The 10,569-nt window shown below is 37.6% G+C and overlaps 1 protein-coding gene across 3 annotated transcripts in view; it reads right to left on the minus strand.

The window, feature by feature from the left end:
• LOC106874310 (centromere protein K) overlaps positions 1-7,552 on the minus strand; it is a 33,206-nt gene extending 25,654 nt beyond the window's left edge. For 2 of the 3 annotated variants that reach the window (XM_052973863.1, XM_052973862.1), the window contains exon 1: positions 7,480-7,552. In XM_052973863.1, the coding sequence (XP_052829823.1) occupies positions 7,480-7,540 (61 nt within the window). In that variant the 5' untranslated portion in view covers positions 7,541-7,552. Of the gene's footprint in view, positions 1-925; positions 1,097-7,479 lie in introns of those variants that run through there. The other variant, XM_014921997.2, reaches the window with a different exon arrangement.
• Positions 7,553-10,569: the final 3,017 nt, after the last annotated feature.

The raw sequence follows: 10,569 nt of genomic DNA on the forward strand, positions 1-10,569 counted from the left end.
TTTACGTTGTTTAGAAAATAAAAATTATTTTGTTCACAAAATTTAATTAAAAGAAAAAAAATGTATGAAGTTAACAAAAACAGATAGTGTGTTATTTTTATTCCTTCTACCTATCTACGTTGTTTAGAAAAGAAAAAAGTAATTTTTTAAAAATTATTTACTTTGTTTAAAAGAAATTATTTACTAATTTGCATACGCGCGCACGCGCACACATGTATTCATTTGCGCGCGCGCGCACTTTTCGTAGGGTCGGCCACTCACGACTAGCTAGCGCGGACGCGCGACTGCGCGTTCGGATCCGCTCTGCTTGAGTAGTACCGCAAATCCCCTATTTTGGTTCGGAAAAAAATGGGGGGAACCGCCCCCCCTCCATATCCCGGAATTATTGGAAATATATATATATACCAGTTACGCTCGCGCGCGCGCACGAACACATAAACACAAACGCATATATATATATATAATCTATCTATCTATCTATATATATATATATATATATATATATATATATATATATATATATATATATATATATATATATATATATATGCCTTTAACCAACAGGTTCTGGGATCTGATGATACGCCATAAAGCTAAGCCCTTTATGGACGTGAATATATATCGGCCGGTCTAGGCCCAGGTCATGTCTAACTTAATAACACCATCTAGTAAAGTATTTTAGTCATATATACGATTGCAGCGTGGAAGGTGTTTATAAGCCATTTAAAAACACACAAAAACCGTTAGATTCACTTCGACATCTAAATTTCATTTGTCAAAACATTAAAACATTTTCGTCGCTTTGAAACCGAAACCTTTCCATTGACAAAATTCCCGCGCGCGCGCGTGCAAAAATATACACGTAACTGACATATGCATAGATATAAGATGCCATGCTAGTATTATTACTTTCAAAATGTTTTACCTGACATAGCGACACGGAGGAGGGATTCTGATGGTCTTTTGTCCTCTCTATTTCTTTCCTCGAAACACTTGTGTCAACTCCACCAAACCTCAGACTTTCAAAACTTTCTAAATATTTCATTGACAACAAAAATATTTAAATACCGCGCACTGGTGCTGCCCTCTCACGGCTACCAGTACGCGCGCGCGCACACAAACACATACATACAAACGCATATATATATATAATATATATATACATATATATAACCATATATATATATATATAACCATATATATATATATATATTATATATATATATATATATATATATATATATATATATATATACATATATATAACCATATATATATATATATAACCATATATATATATATATATTATATATATATATATATATATATATGTATATACATATATATACACATATATATATATAATCTATATATATATAATACATATATATATGTATATATATATATATATATATGTATTATATATACTGTATATAATATATATATATACGAAACATCACCGACTTAATAGAATACACTCGGCCAAGGTGCCACGCAGTGGGACTGAACCCAAAACCGCATGCGAACCTCTTAAACACACAGCCAGTCACACACACACACATGCAGTGCTATGGATAAAAGTTGTGTGTAAAACAGTGTTTATTCTTCCAATTGGCTGTGCAAAGCCCCAGATTTGTGTGGAGGCGAAGTTAGTCGATTAAATAGCCTCGGTGACGGCTACTTCGTTTCTATCAAACCCCGAGATAGATGAAAGGCAAGGATTTCGTTGTTTAATCGGAAGTAAACAACGGTAAAACTCTCAACACATCCGCTGTTATTATTGTATTTAAGTTACTTCATGCATCGCACCATTATTCTGTTTGCATCAGCGAACACACACACGACTACGTTATTTTCGCGCCCATTTTACAAATTCTTCTCAAAGTCGTTACTACCACTGCTGCTGTTACTACTACCAATATTACTATTGCTGCTGCTGTTACTACTACTACTACTACCACCACTATTACTACTACTACTACTACTACCACCACTACTACTACTACTACTACTACTGTCGCGGATGTTGTGTCTGTCTATTTATATTTACTAATGTTATTCAGTTCAACAATTTTCTTTGACTTATACTGAGATCATCTCGTCTTATTTCCAGGCATGGAAAAAAAATCTCACAGATCGAATCATCACACACATGCGCTCGTATACGTGTATGTATGTGGAGTGGCGTTGCTTAGTGGTTAGGATGTTGCACTCAAGATTGTATGATTGTGGTTTCGATTCCGAGAGCGGGCGGTGCCTTGTGTTCTTGAGCAACACACTTCATTTCATGTTGTTCCAGCCCACTGAAAAAAAATGATTCTGCGACTGACCAGTGTCCCTTCCGGAGGAAGGCGAAGATATAAGCCACAGAATCCTGAAAACCGGCCTTATGAGCTGGATGCTCTGTGATCGCTGTGAAGAATTATGTGACATGGACAGCTGCTACGAAGTCGTGGCCAGCACTAAGAGACACAGTAGGCATTCTGACTGCATCCACACGCCGCGATTCATCCCCGAATCAATGAATAGAGTCTTAGGGTCAATTCAGATAGCTGCTGGAGACTGTGGCCAATCCCAAGCTCAAGGCGGAGTTGCTGCTGGAAGACCACATGTAAGGTAACAGGAATTGGCTTCTTGCCATATCTCCAGAAAGAGTCAAAAGTGGTTGCTTGAGAATTTCTATGACCAGCCCAAATTTCTGGTCCCCTAATATTCACGGTTGTTATCCCGTGGATTACTGTGTTTGATGGGGGGGGGGGGGCTGAAAAAGACACCAACTCTTCTCCCAGCCATACCAAGGCCAAGCTGGTCAAGATCAAGGAGATATTTGAAAATCTTCTCAGAGGACACAGGAACAAATGTACCAGATTCCAGAGCTGTCTTCAGCAAGTTGAGGGTGGCCACCTTGAGTAAACTGCTGTCGCACAGCTACATTCAAGTTGATATTTTGATTTTTTTTTTAAATATTTTAAATTTTTGGATGAGATATTGTGTTTGCATTTTATGCAGAGTCTCTATATACATTCTTGTATTCTTTTACCTGTTTCAGTCGTTTGACTGCGGCCATGCCGGAGCACTGCCTTCAAAGGTTTTAGTCAAAGAAATCGACCCCAGGACATATTCTTTGTAAGCCCAGTACTTATTCTATCGGTCTCTTTTGCTAAACATCTAAGTTACAGGGACTTAAACACACCAGCCCGAAGCGACGGTCGAAGACACTTGTCCAAGGTGCTATGCAGTGGGATTGAAAACGGAACCACGGCAGCTGGGAAGCAAGCATCTTACCACACAGCCACGTCTGTATAATTTAAGTAAAAGTGAGACATGAGAAATAACTCTCATCGCTTGTGGCAAGTATTTCAACAACATAGACAAATACAGATGTATCAAATAACATACAACATAAATTCTAGATTTATGAGAATCATCACCTCTACAAGATGTACCATAATTAGTAAATGGCAATTGAGACCAGCTCCACTTGAGAAGGGGGAATAATCTCAAGATTAAAGAATTCTCCAAAGTTGACAGGTTTATTGTCTGGAGATAAGAGGAGAGTCATGAGCACACATGTTCCTGGTTCTATTGCTGACATCAGCACATATGCACCTATGTACAGGATGTGAAATTTTTTTCCCACAATAGTTCCGGACCCCAGTAATAAACTCATTTGCATACAACCAATCAGAGCCCACCTTGAAAATCCACATACTGTGTACTAGTACAGTACAACCAGTCAGGCATAGAATGGTGTATGTCACTCTGTGAGTACAGCATTGCAAGTCTCACATAAGCACCACATCCCTCCTCCCACCACCATCCTCATAGATCAATTGAGCACCATCTCTATATGGAGCTAACATTAGGTACCTATGCTCAGACTGAGATTAGTGATACTGCATGTATCCACTGAGATATGCTAAGTGGGCACACTATGACACAACACCATATTGATTATGATGTTCCCAGATCAACAGCAACATTTTAAATTAGGAATGTACAAAATCAGTCAAAAAATTAAGAAACTACACTCATTTACGTTTTCTAGCAAATAACACAAATTGTTTTCTACTCTAGGCACAAGGCCTGAAAGTTTTGGGGGAGTTGATTAGATTGACCACAGTATGCAACTGGTACTTAATTTATCGACCTTGAAAGGATGAAAGGCAAATGTTGACCTCAGCAGCAAATTACATAAATTGGCAACACTTCTGGCATCATTGGGGAACAGCTCTCCATTCACTTTATACACTAAATTTCACATTTGTCTCCCCTATTAACCTGTTTAGAATGGTTTTGTTATAATGCACATTTTCCATTGAACTCAACCAGAGTATTTTCATAAATAGGTGGACACTAGTTTGGTAGTTGAGCTCTGATTGTCTTTATGCAAATGAGTTCATAACTGGGGCCTGGAACTCACGGGAAAAAAAATTCGCATACAGGACCTCCAAGATAACTTTGTCTGTTCAGAATTCACAGCAGCTATAAGTTGTGTTTTTTTTATTCTTTATCACGTGACTCTGAAGATAGCCACAGGCACTGAACCAATGTCCTGGTTGTACACACCATCTTATAAACCAGGCATTGGCAAACATCTGATACCATTGACTCCCTTCATGAAATCATTGATAACTTACCAACTCCTATTATGTAAATTTCTAAAATAAAATTGAAAAGTATAATTAATAAAAGATTCTTTAATTTGAACATAATTTGGGGGTGGTGTGGAAGGGGTTCATTACCACCTTTCAATAAGATATATTTTAAAAATTTAATGAAGATACTTAACAAAATTAATATGGCACAATAAAAATTCAGTCGTATTATATTCCTGCTGGCCACAGGTGCATAAGCTCTGTTGCAGCAGTCCATGTTATGTCTTACAACCGTTTCAGTGTTCACAGAGCATTGAGCAGCAGTCATGATGTCAGTGTTGTGACACCAGGTGTGAATCATCATGACACAGGTAACTCTTTTCCAATATTCAGATAGCTTCCACTCCTCCATGTCAATAAACTTTTTCTCAACTACAGCTTTAATCTTTATGCTCTCCAACGCCGTTGACTGTTCACCTCAAGTTACCTCAAGCTGTTCCTGATAAAAGGAGACATAAAAATTTGTCAAATTTAGCCTGAACACCCTACATGGAAAAATGAACATTAAAGGATCATGACCATGATCATGATGATATATGCACATCATCATCGTCCTCATTTAACGTACATTTTCCATGCTAACATAGGTCGGACAGCTTGACAGGAGCTGGCAAACAAGAAGACTGCTCTAAGCTCCACTGTCTGTTTTGGTACGGTTTTTACAGCTGGATGCCCTTCCTAATGCCAACCACTTTAAAAGGTGGACTTGGTGCTTTTGACATGACACCAGCACTGGCAAGCTCTGTTTCTGCATACATAAATATATAATATATATCATCATCATCATCGTTTAACATCCGTTTTCCATGCTAGCATGGGTTGGACAGTTTGATTAAGGACTGGTGAGCCAGAAGGCTGCACCAGGCTCTAATCTTATCTGGCAAGGTTTCTACAGCTGGATGCCCTTCCTAACATTAACCATTCCGAGAGTGTAGTGGGTGCTTTTTACATTCCACCGGCACAAGGGATAGTAAGGTGGTACTGGCATCGACCACACTCGAATAGTGCATTTTGTCACTGGCACGGGTGCCAGTCAGGTGGCACTGATATATCTCAATAAAGGTATATTAAAAATACAAGATAAATTCTTCATTTATTAAAGTTACTTTTGCTTCCAGAAAAGGTAGAACAATCACTTGGGACTAACTCCAAATGGGATAGGGAGATAATCTCAAGATGATACTTGGTAAAACTGAGATACCAGAACTAAGGTGGTTTAAAGTAAATAAAAGAACTTGGAATCTCTGCAAATGAAACAGGAGAGAATAGAATGGTAAAGCTACTTTATATATTGCACATTAGTCAGCAGCATAATTGAATATTGAAATATTTTCAACAACAAACATGTATTAGAAAACCTTAGATGAATCTATTGTAGTTAAACTACAGTTTGTAATGCTTATGTTGTAAAAAATTCAACAAATGTGAGTACAATATGTTAATCCTTTCACACAGCAATGTATTGGGTCATCCCATAAATAATTGCATGAACTAAAAGTCAGAGGGGGACGAGATAAACTACCTGCATCAACTTGCTACAAAAGCAGGTAGTAATTTTACCTTGTCCTTATTTTTATTGCAAATTTTGAAGAGTGCAGTTCAATTTTAACAATTATTTTTTCAAAGCTATAATGGAAGTGACAAAGGAGCATATTCGGCATATTTTGCTTTATGAGTTCAATAAAGGCAACAACGCAATGGAATGTGTGAGGAATATTAATGCAGTACATGAGGATTGGACAATAAGCATAAGCCAATGTCAACGGTGGTTCCAGAAATTCCAAGTTGGAAACTACAGCCTAGAAGATGAGCCTCATCCTGGAAGATTTGTAGAGCTTAATGAGAACATCCTGCAAACTTTGGTGGAACAAAATCCCATCGTAACTGTTGAGGAACTAGCAGAGAAACTTGGATTTGGTCTTTCAACCATTCATTGACACCTGCGTGCCATCGGAAAAGTCATCAAATAGAGTTAATGGGTTCCTCACAAACTTTCTGAGTCTAATGCTTGGCCACATACAGCAAGGATGACATTCCAAAGGCTGGAACAGTATGAATGGGAAACAATGCCCCATCCACCATATCACTGGACATTGCCCCATCTGATTATTATATATTCTGCAGTCTTCAAAATCATTTGGATGAAAAATATGAATTCTGTAGACAGGTCAGAACAGTACCTGGGGAGTATTTTTCATGATGGACAAGCGAATTTTGGAAGAGGGGCCTTGCAAGTTTACATGATAGATAGAAGAGCATGGTAGAAATTGAAGGAGAGTATATTTTAGATTAAAAAAAGAACTTTGTTTATCTTGATTTTGAAAAATAAAAGAAGTATAGCAAAACTGCATTATTTAATGGGATGACCCAATACATGCTTCACAATATGCAAACATTTAATACTAATCACCAAACACTTCTCAACCAATCATAGATTTCATGTGATAATTATAAGAAATGATGCAAAAGTTAGCTATAAACGACACCAACAGAAGAATTGATATAATGTCATGTTGTATACACAAGAACAAATTCATTTAAAAAATTGGTCTGAACTGCAAACATGGTAAATATCTAAAATTTAATAGAATCAGAAATAGCAGCTGAGGTACGATATTGTCAAGTCTAACCAAACAACAAAATAAAGGAACAAAAGATGGCAATTTAGAGACATCAGATACAAAAATAAATACTGAGTAATATTTACACAATACAACAGAATATATATATATATATGATATATATATATATACATAAATATATATATATAGAGAGAGAAATGTAGGCAAATCAGCAACAGAATAAACAAAAGTTAGCAAACCAGGATATGAAATAGTTATGAGAGACCAACCAGCAATTTGGTTTGTGAAAAATGATAACATGATAATGATCAATAAATGCTGACAGATTACTGACAATCCGGACATTATATTGAGATTAACCAATGAAAACAGAACAACCAGCAAAGTGACAAATAAAAAAAAACAAAACTGCACAAAAACAAAGACCACCTTAACAAAATAATAGGAATTGGTCATTGGTCAATGAAGGCCATAGCCACTCACGAATGAACCCGCTTACTCTTGTACTTGTTTCAGTCATTAGACTGCGACCATGTTGGGCACTACCTAGAAAAGATATTAGTCGAACAGATTGATCCTAGTACCTTTTTTCTAAGCCTAGAACTTATCATATCGGACATGTTTGCTAAACTGCTAAGTTACCTGGATGTAAGACAGCAACACCAGTTGTCAAGCAGGGGTGGGGTGGGGCAACAAATACAGACACAAAAATACACACACACATGCATATATATATATATATATATATATATACACACATATATATATATATACATACATACACACACACACACACATATATATATATATATTCTTTTATTTGTTTCAGTCATTTGAAGACGCCATGCTGGAGCACTGCCTTTAGTCGAACAAATCAACACCAGGATTTATTCTTTGTAAGCCTAGTACTTATTCTGTCGGTCTTTGTTGCCGGACCGCTAATGTTATTGGGAGCGTAAACACACAAACATTAGTTGTCAAGTGATGCTGGGAGTACAAACACAGACACAATACACACACACACACACATATACGACAAGCTTCTTTCAGTTTCTATCTACTAAATCTACTCACAAGGCTTTGGTTGGTCTGAGGCTATAGTAGAAGATGCTTGTCTGAAGTGCCATGCAGTGGGACTGAACCCAGAACCACATGGTTGGGAAACAAGCTTCTTACCACACAGCCACTCTTGTGCCTATTTATCTATCTATCTATCTATCTATCTATCTATCTATCTATCTATCTATCTATCTATCTATCTATCTATTATGCATATACAACAGGGGCTTCTTTCAGTTTGTGTCTAGCAAATCTCAGAACCATGTGCTACTCTTTATAAAAATTAAAATACATTAACAAAGAGAAGCCGTGCACAGCAATTTAGGACAAATAAAAATGTGCAACGCATCTTCTGAACATGCATTTATTTGTAAAAATGCAATTAAGTCCCACATTTTAAAATAAACACCTTGGTTAAACCAAATGTCTTTCTGTGTAACTAAAAAAACATACAGCGATGACTAATTTTAAATTTCTGTTTAAATCTCCTTAGAGAGAGAGTGTTCATTTCCTGTCCACAGTTATTTATAGAACATGCAAAACTCCAGTATTTCTTGTGCACTTACTATTTATGGTTATCCAACAGCAATTCTTCCCCACCCCTTTTTAGCATATCAAGTATGGTAACTTCCCATTTAGCTGTAGAATCCTGTAGTCTTTGGTAAGACTGCTAGATTTACTTTTAAATCTATTCATTCTGGATTCTGCTCTCACATACAAAAGTCTGCCTCTCCTTCTTTGGCTATGAGAACTTGGTCATCAGAATACAGAAGTTCCCATTAACATGCAATTCTATATCTCTCTTGTAGTCTTGAGAACTATTAAAATAATGAGGAGATGGGGGGGGGGTCAGTAACCAAGCTCTAAGGAAAATATAAAAAAAAAAATAAATGCGCCCTTTTAAAGCCTAACCAGGCTCATGGGCTGCCATAATCCTTGCCTTCAGTTCATCTTTGGTGTTACAAGGAGTTTTGTTGGTCTCTCACTCAACTGCGACCCACACATAATAATCCAGGGGGTTGCAGTCTGGGGAGTTAGGTGACCAAGTGTTAGGGGTGGTGTGCTCGCAGAAATTGTCTGACAGCCAAGACTGGGTTCTTCTGCTTGTGTGACAGGGTGCAGAGTCCTGTTGCCAGACATAGGGTCTTCCAGCAGCCACCCTCTTCATCCTGGACAGCACTACCTCCTCCAGGTACTTGATGTAGGCCTCCGTGTTGAGTGTGAGGCTGTGTGGGAAGATGAATGGAGGCATAACGTCGCCATCGCTAGTGATCACTCTGAACACCATGATGTTGCCTGGATGTTTGATTTTTATTAATCTCGGTACATGTCCTCAGACTGACACCCAAACATTCTGAAATGTTCATATTGGAGCTTCTGATGTGAATACCAAGCGGTACAGCATATCGTTTCCAAGTTTCTGGCAGAGTGTATTGCGTCATGGGGCTGTTTTTCTCACAGACGGTGCCCAACTGAACTTACACTATTGTATAGTTGACAAAATCAAAAACAAACAATGCGCACGCACAAAACTGTGAGTATAAAATGGCGATAACTTACCCATCGCACCCTGATTGTATCTATGTATGTATATGTGCAGATTCCTATTTTTTTATTTTAAGTATATATTCTTATGCATATAGTTACATATCTAGACATGCTCATATATATTTAAATGATAAACTTCTGGAAAGTTTTACAGATTTTTACAGTTCCAGTGATGGATTGGATCTATAGTATTCGAATTAGCTTCCTCCTTTCTGGTTTTGAGAAGCCTAATTTCTCAAGATTGGTACTTAGGTAGTGTGTTACACATCCCAGGGCCCTAATAGTTACAGGTATAAACCTGAACTTGTAATCCGGATAGAGTAACTGCAGATTTCTCAATAGTTCCACATAGGTGTTCTCTTTTTCACTGATCTTCAGCTTTATGTTAACATCTGCTGGGCAGCTAATTTCCACAACTGTGCAGTTTTTCTTCTCTATCCCAAATCACTATATCAGGCCTGTTGTGCATGTATGTATGTATGTATAGGAGTAGACGTGGCTGTGTGGTAAGAAGCTTACTTTCCAACCACATGATTCTGGGTTCAGTCCCACTGCATGGCACCTTGGGCAAGTGTCTTCTACTATAGCCTCGGGCCAACCAAGGCCGTGTGAGTGGATTTGGTAGACAGAATCTGAAAGAAACCCATCATGTGTGTGTGTATCTGTCTGTCTGTCTTTATGTATGTATGCCAGGGAGGATACTTAGAAATAATTGGTAGCTT

Source organism: Octopus bimaculoides, chromosome 1 (assembly GCF_001194135.2).
Source record: "Octopus bimaculoides isolate UCB-OBI-ISO-001 chromosome 1, ASM119413v2, whole genome shotgun sequence".
NCBI lineage: Eukaryota > Metazoa > Mollusca > Cephalopoda > Octopoda > Octopodidae > Octopus > Octopus bimaculoides.